Here is a 13,230-nt window from a genome sequence, read left to right on the forward strand (position 1 = left end):
TTCAAGCTTTAAGCGAATTACGTTGTAGACAAAGTTAAAACAAATTACGTTGTAAAAAAAAAGTTAAAATGCTCGACAAAATACTGTTTTATTGAAATACCGGCACAGTGGCACCCGTCTAGGGCAGAATTGACTTCCCAAGACACGTATGGGAAGGGGGGTTTGCTGTTATTCTCGCCCCATGTGTGTCCCAATGATGGGATATAAAATACAATTTCAAGAAGTCAAAAGTGAGTCGAGAGGCCTGAGACCAGAGAATCTTAGTGCTCACTTTAAAGGCAAATAAATTTAAAGAGCTCGGTAGAATACTGCAAAAGGGAGAAAAAACCAAAGTGGTAGGGCATATACAATTGTACGTTTATATTATATATATATATATATATGTATATATGTATATATATATATTATATATATAGATTAGGGAGCTCCCTGTCGGAATAGAAGCTATGTTTTGATATTTTACCACCCATTTATCTATATTATATTTATCTGCAGTAGCTATTTGTTTATTCCTCTTTAACTCCCGAATGTTTTTCTTTCCAATGAATCGATGGTAACTTGCATAGATTTCCCATCCTCTTGGGTAAAATTTCAATTAGACCGTTTAACCAACTGAATGGTTAGACTAATTAATAAAACGAGAATTCGTTATTAATTATCTATCATGTAAACTTTCATTAATAAGTATATCGACGATTTGATAATAGAGAAAAGATCATCTTCGAATCTCTTTCACCAAAACCACCAGATCAAGTAATCTGGACCTTTGAAGCCCACCTGTTTTAACCCTTTAAAAGCTAAAATAATTTTTTGCTGATGAATGAAATTTCAAAAGCTAAGATCACTTGATCTGGTGGCCTTGGTAAAAGAAATCCGGAGATGATCTCTTCTCTTGATAACATATCAATATGCTTGTTGTTATCAAATAATCAGAAAAACGGTCTAACTCATTTTTCTCTCTCCTCTAGTCAAAGGCACAATAAATTTTTTTAATGTGTTGAGAACACAGCTGAGTACACCATAAGTCATTATACAAGCAGTTATAAATTTTTTCTTTTAAACATCCAATCATTTATTTTATATTCGTTTGTATACGAAACTATATGTAAGAAAATTTCTCCAAAAGCACAATAAAAAATGCGGCACTCCTAACAACTACAACGTCCGTATTTGGTAAAGGTAGTCAAAGAATATAATAAATTTGCATAGCCATGTGCATAGACTTTTAGCAAATGCCAATGCCAATGAGTTGTCCCCAGCCATTAGCTAATGCTTTCAGCCAAATAAATATATGGTTTTGGGCCCAAGAGATTAATTAAATTAAATTATAAATACATTGGCATTTGAATTGCTCATGGCTCCTTCATAAATTATATGATTTTCCTTGGATTTGGATGATTACTGCAGGTCAAAGAAACAAGGATTAAATGCCCTAATTTTTTATTTATTTTTAATTATATAAATATTATTGGTATGTGTTCAAGAAGCAATCTGTATTATAACTGGTTGGTTATTTCATTTTGTCTATTTCTCTCATTATTAGAATGGAGAATGAGATGCAAAATCGGAAAGAGATTCTTCTATTCGGAAGTGTTTCTTGAAAAATTAATCTACTTTCTAACCGTTTGTACATCCTCTTTTATCGATTTTTTGCTTGTTAATTATCACAATGTTTATTTCCATGTAACGTTGTTGAAAGTGAAGAAACCCACTACCTTTGATAGGACCAAAACATGAGCATTAAGCCCAAGAAGTGCTTTGGCATGGGCAGTCGGTCAAGGTCAAGACTTTGCTTTCACAATTCAAGTACTTATAAATGCTTGGGAGGACTATTCAAATTACATAACTCATGGAAAAGCACTTAAACGAAAAGCTGTAAAAAGCTGCTTCTTGCTGCTTTCATTGTTTGGAGATAATAAAGAAATCTGCTTTTTTGTTTGGTAGTTTTCTTTGTTCATGCTTTTGCTTTGGTGAGGGGCAACAACATGATGTCCTCGTAAAACTAAAAGTCTCTAGCTTTTGGTCTCACAGCAGTTGAAACTGGAGCCTGTTGCTGTTGGGTTGCCTTGCCTTGATGGTAGGGGCACCACCTTCTATCAGCTACCAACACATGCCCTTTAACTATACCTGTGTAAGTTTATCTTACATTGTCGATTCCAAGCTCAAATAAAGAAGGAAGGGAAGGACGTTAGGTAGTAGACAGTCGGCACTCCTATTCTACGTCGAATCCTTATGATAATGATGTTTGATTTCATTTTTCATATCGTCCAAGTGGTACATTATTTGTTTTATCGTATGAGGTGGTGCATTGCATTTTCGGAATTGTGCATTACACTCAACACAATATTACCAATCGAAGTATCAACACTACTGCTTTAAACACCAACATTATTATTTTTCTCGCAATGTGTTTGTGTTTAGTGCAAACACATACTGAAGAAAAATTAGTGTACCCCAGCAAAGTAGGACGCAATTCTTTTGCAGAAATAAGAGCTTCAAAGAAATAAAACAAGGGTTTAGGAGGTGAGAAGTATATCAAACCAAATGCTTCAACTGCGATTAATTTGACCTCGGAAGCTCGAATTCTCGAAAGTGTGCTCAAGGTGCTTACTAAAACCATGAAAGGTAAGGTTATCTCCAACCGAAGGAGGGCCAAGGGCTCCTTTAGCCCTATAGTCCTGCAAGAAATTATATTTTAATGAACAGTGCTTGCCCATATTTTATATCATTTCCAATCAAGGGGGTCAAAGGACCATAGGCCAAACATAATTTATTATTTTAATTAAATTAAACTACCATATTAAAATAAGGTTTTCAGACATATTTTAAGTGTCACTTGTCGCCAAATGTATAAGCCTTCGGATTTCTTATCTTTATATAATCTAAATAATTTTTTGAATAGGATTTCGAGTAACACGTGTCTCTCACGTGAGCAACTCTCTAGATTTCTTATCTTTATGAAATCTCAACAATTTTTCGGATAGAATTTCAAGTGACACGTGTCGCTAAAGCGAGTAACTCTCCAGATTTCTTATCCTTATGTAATCTTAATAATTTTTCGGATAGGATTTTGAGTGCCACGTGTTGAGATGTAATTGGTTGTGCAAATTTTAGATATGATTCTTATCTACGTGGTATTTCTTATCTTCAACTTTCAATGTTGTAGGAATGGTGTAGGTATTTATACGGAAAACAATAGATTTTTTTTTAAATTCGTCCAAAAAAAAAAAATCAAATTCCAACGGTAACCTGACGGCAACATGACATTAGCTAGTCGTTGTTAGCTGGCGTCATGCTGATGTCAGATAGTCGTTGACATTCAAATGAGCTGAGTTGGAGGGTTGGCAAAATGTCAAGCTTGACATTTTGGAGCTGGAGGGTTGACAAAATGTCAAGCTAGACATTCTTGGGAGGGCTGGTTGGCTGGCTATCTGGAAATGGCTAGCCCATTAGCCTGAGGGTTTAGGCCTGGTGGGGCCCACAAGTCTTTTGCTCTAGCCCTCGGTTGGACACGACTTTCATGTCATTTAAAACTATTTTTAACCCTATGACCCTTTGACCAAGTCGGTTGGAGATCGCCTAAGAATTCAAGCCATATTTTCACCAAGATCATGAAGGTTATCAGTTAAAGAGAGTGATCAGTTTACAAGAACATGTACCAAACTAATCTGATCCTGAATGTGTCTTGTTAGGAAAACTAAATCCGAAAAGAACATCATGATTACTCTACACACAAACCATTCATAAACATTCAAATGATCGCTTTCGCGATGGAGTTTAGAGGCAACACAACAATTTGAGAATAAACATTGGAAATGTAGTTGAAGCAAACTTTCACTTACAGGATTGCCTCCAGCTGATCTTTGATTCTCGAACGATTTTCATCATTTTTTTTTTTTTTTTTTTTTTTGTAATTTGGCTAATCAGCTGGTTTGGTTTGATCTAGTAACTTGTAAACGAGCATGCATTGCGCTCATCTTTCACACACGATAAAAATCCGATCATTCCCGATAAATGAAGAGAAACCAATGTGAGGATGTGAAGAACTGTCTCATCCCACGTCGAAGAATAAAGAGATTGTGGAGTCACTGATGGGGAAAATTGACACATATTTGACCATTGAAACTAAGGTTAAATTGCAGCAAACAGAACCACAGTAAAACCACAAATTAACTCCAAAAGCGGTTGCATTTCTTTTCACCTTTACCAGAACTGGTTCTAAAAACTTAAACCCCTTACCTCAAACTTGCAAAATACTCATAACTTACCACATTCGAAGGAAATAAAAAATGAAAATCATAAAACGCTCATTCGTTAAATTCACGTAATGAAAGAGATAGAGAGAGTGAAATATAACCCCGTAACATCTAAGAACTTTCCAGCTCATTCATTTCAGTGTCAACGTCAATGTCAATGTGGATTTTATGTACTTGTTTTGGTTTGTATGTGTGTCGGTTTCCTTGTCTTCTCCATCTTCCTCAATCCTCGTCAATGTCTTTAGTCCCTCCAAAGCTCTGTCCTTTGTTGTCTCATAACACAAACACCATTGCCACCTCATTCATTCGACATTGTTCCAAGATGACATGGCCAGCTGCTCCAAATGCTTAACCATCTCCAAGAAGGAGAGTTCTAATTCTGAAGAAAATTCATATGATTTTGTAATTTCCCAATTTTACTGTGTTCCTAATTACAATTAAAATTTTGAGCTTTAAGTCCTTCATCTTTCCTAATTTCCACCTGAGCTCCCCAAATCTTAGAACCTTTCCACTTTTTCACTTTCCCCCTAAATTCCATGTAAGTGAGCAAAGTAAACACTCTCTGGAGTGTCTTTTTCCCACCCAAATCACTCTCCTAAAACCCTAATTCACTTTCCCCAAACCCTCCAAAAGCAGCTGAATTTCCCCTAATTTCAGTCCCCAAATCATGCCCAATTCCCCAAATTAGGGTTTCCAGTTCCCCAATTCCCCAATTCCCCCCAACCCCAAGGATGTCCTCCGAAGAATTGGGCCTGGTTTCGACCCAGAACGGGCTCAACTCTCCAATCGTGTTCCAAGACGAGAACTTGCGATTCAATTGCGGAGCTCCACCGCAGCGCCGGGTCGGGGACACGGGTCCCAAGACCCGCGAGCTCACCGGGTTCATCGACGACCGGTTCTTCGCGCCACAGAGCTCGGACTTCCGGCGGAGCATGTATAGCGAGAACTTGGATCGGCGGGACCCGCCCGAGCCGCGAAACTGGAACTCGAACGGAGCTGATACGACGCCGAGTGGCGAGGGATCGGACGAGGACGACGATGACGAGGACGAGGACGACGATGATGTGGACGACGAAGATGAAGGTGATGGCGGGCTTGTCGGAGTGGAGAGCAGAAACAAGGGCATTGCCGGTAATAATGGGAGTAATGGGGAGGACAAAATGGGAAATGGGAAGGTTAAGCATCATCAGCAGCAGCACCTTTCTTCTTTTGGTAAGAGATTTTTGTGTAAAGTTTTGATCGTTTCATAAATTAGTTTCTAATTTTGGAAACCTTTGTCGAATGTTTGATTTTTGGAATGTTGTTTTTTGTTTTTTCTGTTAATTTTAAGGTGGGACTGTGATAGTAGGATCAAGTAGAGAAGTGTTGGTGAAAGAACATAGTGCTGGACAGCAAACAGTGAATAACAACACAAGGGCTAGTCCCAGTAGTAATGCGCAGCAAGGAAGACTGGGGAATTACCACAATGCCGTCACGGTTGCTGAACCGGATGGCGACATGTATTATTCGCAGTATTTGCAGGGCTCTGACGGGTCTGGTTCTGCTCCGAAGGATTTGGTTGTGGAAAATGGTTGTGGTCTTAGTGGAAGAAAGGATGTTATGTACTCGAGCGATTCTGGAGAATCTTTGAGGGCCATTCTCTCTGATCCTGTGACGTGAGTTTTGTTTTTTCATATACTGGTTTTGCATTTGATTCATTGAGTTTTAGAATTTGTGACTGAGTCTTTGAGGTGTGTTGAATTTCAGGGGAGTTCTGATGGACGACGCAATGATATTGCCTTGTGGACATTCCTTTGGAGGTGGTGGAATTCAGCATGTTATTAGAATGGTGAGTTCCTCAGAGTAGGACACACATTTTTCTCTCGTATATAGATGTGATCGTTTCTGTTTGCTTTGACAATATTTGGACGATCCTACACAAAAAAACATATATATTTCTCAAACATCATTGCTTTCTTCCTAGGAATTTTAACTTTCCTCACAACCTCTAAAGCTAGACCACAAGCTAACATGTGTTCTCTGCTGTATTTTGGCTGTGTATGTGCATATGGTTCTACATCAAATCTAATAACATGCATAATTACAATCTCGGGTTAAACTTTGAAACAAAGATAGTCACGGCCCACAGTATTGTCGTTGCTTTGATTGTTTCCCTTTCTTCAGGGTGTCAACTTGTTATCATATATGCATGTCATTAACTGTTTTCCGTGGAGGATGCATGATCATAATCATACAGTGATTAAATGGTGTGGCTTCATAATCATACAGTGGAGGATGCATTGAGGGGCAGGGGGAGTCAGCTGACCCCCCGAACTTCGATGAGCATCCATGGATACCTTGGGTGCTGACCCTCCGAACTTCGGTGAATGTCCATGGATACCTTGGGTGCTGCCCTTTTGAATATTAGAGTTGGCTTCATACATGCCCTCCAACTGTTTGATAAAATGTTTGAAAGAAGAGTGAATGAAATGGTGATCTCAGTGAATAACAAAGCATCCACAAACATATTAGTGGGATGAAATGATATCAAACATTGTTAGTGTGTTCAAGATAAGTGTGTTTCTTTGTTAATCATTCATATGGAAGCAGTCTTGGAACATGTTAGTTACCCTCGCAAATGAGCGTTAACAGGTTTCCAATATGCCTTTCCAAATGACTTGCCTACCAAGACTCGATAAAATGGCAATATGCATGCTATTTCTGGTAAAAAAAAATTTGCGCGTTGCGCGCACTATTCTAACATTATTTCCTAGATCCGCCACTGTAATCATATGTTTTTGCATTCACTATTTTGAACCTTTTGCTTGCAAAGTATATCTGGTAAATGCATGTGGGATTCTATGAACCAATAAAAAGTTTTGCCCTATCACTTGCAAAATTTTGTTTTGTTTTGATTGTCAAATTGAAGTTTTATTTTCTTTCATAATTTCCAGAAAGCTTGCTACACCTGTTCTCAGTCAATTTCAGAAGACTTAATTGCTCCAAATCTTTGTAAGTAAAAGTTTCTCATTGATGGTTTATAATCCCTTACCATGTCAAAATATATCTCTTTCTGACGAACTGTAACTGAAATTATACTGCTTGCACATCGTCAATGTAATGGAATGGGCAGCACATCATTTTCCGATTTCCTGGTTTTGTTTGTTACATGCTGAACTTCTCCATGCCAAAGTAGCATCAGTAGCCTGAAAAAAAGGAATTAATGTTAATGCGCTTGGAATCCATGGTGTCATATTCTCTGACGTAAACATCATTTAGTAAAACTCCAGTGTAGGAAAAATGTGGAAAAATTGAAATCTCAAAGAGAGAGATGGAATCAGAAACGTTGGAGTAAAATACCTAGGGATCATCAAGTGTCTTAGAATAACTGTCAGATGACAAACTATACAACATTTATTTGTTTTAGAAATCATTCTAGTATAACAGTTTTGTCTCACACGTGCAGCTCTTCGAGCTGCTGTGCAGGCATTCCGTCGGGAAGAAGAGTTACAGTTTTATCGCTCATCCAAAAGAAGAAGAGAAAGGTTTGACCAGGTTTGTCTTTTTTCATGATTCAGAAACGGTTGCATCATTAGGTTTTAAAAAAAACTGAGGAAAAGATTATCAAAACCTCGAAACCAAGTCCTTTATTTTCTCATGTAGGAAAAGGGTGGTGGTGGTGATTTAGTTTTCATGGATTCTCCAAGGGGTAGAGGTGTTCAGTTTCCGTTTGCTGTGACTGACAGAGTTATTATAAAGGTTAGCAGACTAAAGTCCCAATCTTGGCTCTCGTTCTTGTTCCATTGTTTGTTCGAACCAATAATTGGAGTGATATTGTCACAGGGGAACAAGAGGACACCACAACGCTTCGTCGGACGCGAGGCTGTTGTGACAACCCAATGCTTAAACGGATGGTTAGTCATATTTCTAGTTTTATTCCACCTTAATGATATATATTGCTTGCCTTACATGCCTTTGTCAAATGAGATGCCGGCTTAGATTTGTTTTAATGTATACAAATTGCTTCAACAGGTATGTGGTAAAGACGTTGGATAACGCAGAGAGCGTGAAATTGCAGTATCGCTCCCTTGCCAAGGTAGCCGACGACCCAACGTCCAAGCCAATGTCAAGCAAGATGGCACCTAACTGGCTGTAGGCCATACTACTTCGTCGGCAATATGCCACGCTATAACTAACTTGGTTGTTTAAGAAGTTTCTGCCTCTGTTTAAGTTGTATTTTATCACGAGCAAACATGGTGACATTCCGCGTTGTAAATTATAGAAGCCATGTCACAACTTCTTCGACGAAAGCCCCTACAAATTTGAATTTAGATTGTACAAAATTATGTATCTATATGTCTTTATGTTGAGCAATGTTGTATTTGAATCCTGTGTAAACCTTTGAAGGTTGATATTCCATTCTTTGCTTATATGCCCCTTGCATCTTGCCGAAAGTCACACTTCGCTTTTCATTTTGTGTTTAATGTGATCTCATTTCGTCAAATTGGTCAGGAAAATCGTTAATTTGGCTAATTTGGAATTTGACGTTTTGTTCAAAACAAGGCATTTCTTTTTTTTTTTGCTCGTTCCACAGTAACCAAGTTTAACTCTTTTCTTGATCAATTAACATGTCTGCGAAGCCACTCCCTCCAATTGAGAACTTACATAGCACGGGAACATAGTCAAGTGGTGTCCCGTGCCAATAAAACAAGAACATGTAGACAAAAACTTACTTGTCGTCACTTCATTGTTATCTAATAAAACCACCAAATGTTCCAAACGGATTTAGCATTCAAATGTTCAAAAGATGCTGAGAATCGACAACTCATTGTTAGCCAAAATCAAAGTGATAAATCTCAAGAAAAAAGCCAGCAGATTACATGTTAATGTTACAGACTCAAACAATTAATGAACATAGCCTCAAGAACCTAATCTACTTAATTAGACAAAGATTGAAGGAAGGACTGCAGTCCTGAACAAGATCAGAAACACGGCATGTTTGTCGACAACAGGAAGTTGCACGTCGAGTAAATTGAAGCTGCAGCAGCCCTAACAGTTAATGCCTTTTCTGAGTTATCCAACATCAGTGGTCTGCAAGACAAACAAAAAGAAATATGATAAGATTACAGCATTTGCTTTAGTTGAAAAAATTGAATTACAATCTGACTCTAAGCAATTTTTGAGAAGAATTCTGCTTAGATTTATGAAAGCAAAAGTTTACCTGGCATCATTTTCTGATGTTCCGAAATGTTGAATGCCGGAAGCAGCATTCCATTGGACTAGTTGCAAGCCCTGGTCACAGTGAAGCTGCATTTCTTTTACTTGGTTCGACCAACTTTCCTGAAATTTATTACCAGTATGTTCTGTAAGGAAATGCATGCAATAAACAAGCTATGAAATGAATTCAGGGTTTCTTTTCGAGCACTCACAAGTTGTTCCTCTTCCTCAGAAAGTGCTTTGTCCATTTGCTCAAACAGCGGAATCCACCTCGCTCTATGCATATCTGCAATAGCACATCTAGAAAATCCATGGGCGGAAGTTTTCATTATCTGAGAATTATTCTCCTGATCTGGTGAAAATTCTTTTGCCAGCAAAGATGGCAAATCTGTAGTTATTACATCTCGAACTCTCTTCCTACTGCGCCGCAATGCTGCAGTTACATAATAAAGAACAGATAAGAATATGCTCCATCAACGAGATCCCCTAGTGATATAAGAGATAGAGCATTACCTTCAAGACGTCCTTTGACGTCCAGAAGAATAAGTTCCAACCATTGAGAAGCAATGGTAGCAGCTGCAAAAGAATGAAAACTTATATCAGATATCACATTCAACCTTTTTCAACAGTGTATTCATGTATGATCTTCCCTAACCATCACTTAACCACTAACTTATACCACTTTCATGCATTAATAAAGTACACCTAAATTACTGAACATTTAAGATTAAAAAAATGAAGAAATAAAATGACCTTTGATAGAGAGATAGGATGATGTTTCCTCACTAGACAAAGGGCTGTCATCCTCAGGCGCCTGTATTGATGATGACAACTTCAATGCTAGCGAATCCTCCTCTCTTTCAGGGATGGAGTGGGATTCAAGACTTTTACCACTAAACCTCTTTGCTGTGGTCCGTTCAACATCTCCACCTTTGTCTACTGGAATCAAAGAAGATTTGTTCATCAATATAGACAGCCCTCTTGTCTGCCAGTCATGACAGACAGTATTTGGAGGCCGATTTTCATGATAGAGATGAATTGCTGAGTCATTCATATTTCCAATGTCCTGCCTGTTCCCAATTTCAAAAGTTCCACTCTTCGGATGGGTTGTTTGCTTGTTTCCCAGGCGGTCATTTTCAAGTCTTTCTAATTTTACAAGGGACTCTATTATTGAACGGACCTGTTTTCTGTTCCTGACATGGTTGATAATCCCAGGGTTCAGTTCATTGAGCAGTCCACTTGGAGCAGCAACCTTCGCGAACCTGTCCACTTGTTCCCTCTTTGCGCGTTCCATCTTTTTTTTGACCTCGTCATTTTTAGTCTTCTTGGGATGTGGTTTTGGCACCGGTATGCCTCCATGAGTGGATGATAGGAAACCATTTTGCTTCATCTCCTTCCATACTTTCATTGGATCTTTCTCTTCCAGTGGGCCAGTGCAACTCCCACAATCAGAGGCAGCTCTTGGCTTCAAGGAATTGGTGCTTTTATAAGGATAAAATGGATCTTGTTTTTCTGAAGTAGAAACATCTGCTGCATTGAGATCCAATCCAATGCCTTTCGCCTTTTCACATTTACTCTGATCCCTAAGCAAGGTGATCTCAAAACTCTCGGTGCATTGCTGACTGTTGTTTAGAACCGTAGTTTTGCCAATGCACGCACCAGTAGTCAGATCTAGTCTAGAAGCATGATTGACTGGTACTGACAATGTATTTCTCCAAGACTTTCCAGCTTGGGAAGCATCTACACCCAAAGTTATAGGCACCTCAGTAACTTGAGACATCTCATCATCACCAGATTGAAATTGATCACTTGATTCCTTGTTTTTCAACGATGTTGGATTATCGGTCTGAATTCCTGTGGCATAAAGAGTAGGAGTTAAGCAGTGAACCCCAAACCACTCCAAATTGCAAACCCAAAACAACCTCGTTAATGATTTTCAAACACAAGTCAATTGCAAATCCCATGAAGCTACTTACTACTTAAAATCTTGGACGTCAAAATCTCAGATAAATCATAACTTTTCAGGGGGTTCCAAATGCATTAAACTCTGACCTGTAAACTGAGTGCAATTTGCACAAGTACTTGTAATTGAACAATTTCTATAGCACGATAAAAGTACATGAAACATTAAAATTTAATAGGTTTAAAAATCAACACTTTAAGCGCCAAATAATTGAAAAATCATTCCTGAAAAGGGAGACAACATTCCACACCAATAGAATCAATACAGCAACAAGAAATTTCTAAAATTTAAGATAAATTACCTTCGGACCGGCACACCGTCTTAAGATCTCGCATTTTCGCCCGTTTGCGAGGTCCCAGCTCACGTTCTCGTCCCGTCTCAGTACTGATTCGCTTCTCCCCAGCAATCTAAAACCCAATAAAATGAATCAAAACCCAGAACACAAATGCCATAAATTTGAACCAAGCGCAGGAAAAAAAAAAAACGCACCTTTGAATCGAATCTATGTATCGGGACTGCCCCGTCGGAAACTCTCCCCGAATCGCATCGATTCTCCATAACCTTCGAACCCAATTCAAAAAACGAAACTTTCAGAGTGACCCTTCTGCAAAAACCACTAAACGTATCTAATTGGCGCGAAAATTTGAAAACTTTCCACCCGGAAACGAAAATGGTTTGTCACAAAACGACGAGTCTTCGTTCTTCCGAGGAGAAATCAAGAAATGGGAAACGTGAGGTCGGAGATTTCGATTGGGAGGGAAGTGGGTTTGCTGGGGTTACGGTTTTTGATTGGGGGCCCGCAGGAGGGCAGATCTCCGTCGGACATTTTTATTATTATTTCGATTTCGAGATTATAAAATTTGAATTTTTGCAGGAGAAAAGAGAAGAACGCGCACTCTCTCGCTACTGAGTTACAAACGTTGTTCGTTTGAAATTGTGATTTGGGAGAAATCTTTTAAGATTAAACAACGGCAAACAACGTGGGGAGTTTTCAAATTCAAACCAGGTTTTGGGATGGAGGGGTTTTTGATTGGCTTGGGCCCAAAGGGGGAAACGTCATGCTTTTCCTTTTCCCACGCGTTCCTTATTAGGGGATTGTTTGGTTGCATGGATAGGTTATAAGTGGTCAAAATTATCGAGAGAGGATCCTCGTCGGGTTCTCTTTGTGAGGATTTCGGAGATCTTCAAATCATATTTATTTATTGTGCATCGTACGATCAGTTTTCGTCAAGTACTGTTTATATTCAATTTTAAATAAAAAAATTTACAATGATTTCTGATCATACGATGAATGATAAATAAATATAATTTGAGTATCTCTAGAATTCTCACAAAGAGAATCTGACGACAATCCTCACTCAAAATTATTACCCATCTAATTTTGTGCTGGGATCATGGGTTTGTAATAATTAGGACTTTATCTCACATCACACTAAAATCTCAGGGAGTGCTATTTACACACTCATTTTTACTCTCTTACACATAATTTTCATTTTCCACCATCAAATCGAAGAATATCAATAGACAAAATTTAACAAGATTTTCAATATCCGGATATCATATCAAATATATTGAAGAACATCAATGAAAATAAAAATTAACAAGCGTATGTAGAGGTAGAAAATAGTGAATGGAACTGCCCTAAAATCTTATCTCTAATTGTGTATTCATCAACCTTTTTTATGGAAAAGATCCCCATATATTTTAACCGCCAAATCTAATGCGAAAAACCTAAATCTCAATTGCATACGCCCCTACGTTCGAATATAATTAAATAATCAAACAAACAAAAACTAAAGGAAATGAGTTTCTACC

General features: G+C 38.3%; 2 protein-coding genes across 3 annotated transcripts; one reads left to right on the forward strand and one right to left on the reverse strand.

Moving 5' to 3' along the window:
• The first annotated feature begins 4,343 nt into the window (after positions 1–4,343).
• Positions 4,344–8,667, forward strand: LOC137720447 (U-box domain-containing protein 62). Of its 2 annotated transcripts, none has more exons than XM_068459517.2 (8): positions 4,344–5,468; positions 5,587–5,911; positions 6,003–6,084; positions 7,190–7,247; positions 7,702–7,790; positions 7,899–7,994; positions 8,079–8,149; positions 8,268–8,667. In XM_068459517.2, the coding sequence occupies exons 1-8, from the start codon at positions 4,988–4,990 to the stop codon at positions 8,389–8,391; spliced, it is 1,326 nt and encodes a 441-aa protein (XP_068315618.2). In that variant the 5' UTR covers positions 4,344–4,987; the 3' UTR covers positions 8,392–8,667. The 2 variants fall into 2 exon arrangements, with proteins under 2 accessions (XP_068315618.2, XP_068315619.2); XM_068459518.2 differs by having other exon boundaries at positions 4,611–5,468; positions 5,605–5,911.
• Positions 8,668–8,953: 286 nt separating this feature from the next.
• Positions 8,954–12,452, reverse strand: LOC137721543 (uncharacterized). Its single transcript, XM_068460640.2, has 7 exons — positions 11,905–12,452; positions 11,717–11,822; positions 10,206–11,306; positions 9,966–10,028; positions 9,665–9,885; positions 9,457–9,575; positions 8,954–9,326 (listed from the first exon to the last, which is right to left on the reverse strand). The coding sequence occupies exons 1-7, from the start codon at positions 11,971–11,973 to the stop codon at positions 9,218–9,220; spliced, it is 1,788 nt and encodes a 595-aa protein (XP_068316741.2). The 5' UTR covers positions 11,974–12,452; the 3' UTR covers positions 8,954–9,217.
• Between the last annotated feature and the right edge of the window lie 778 nt (positions 12,453–13,230).

Source organism: Pyrus communis, chromosome 1, assembly GCF_041283825.1.
Source record: "Pyrus communis isolate YQ-2024b chromosome 1, ASM4128382v1, whole genome shotgun sequence".
Lineage (NCBI taxonomy): Eukaryota > Viridiplantae > Streptophyta > Magnoliopsida > Rosales > Rosaceae > Pyrus > Pyrus communis.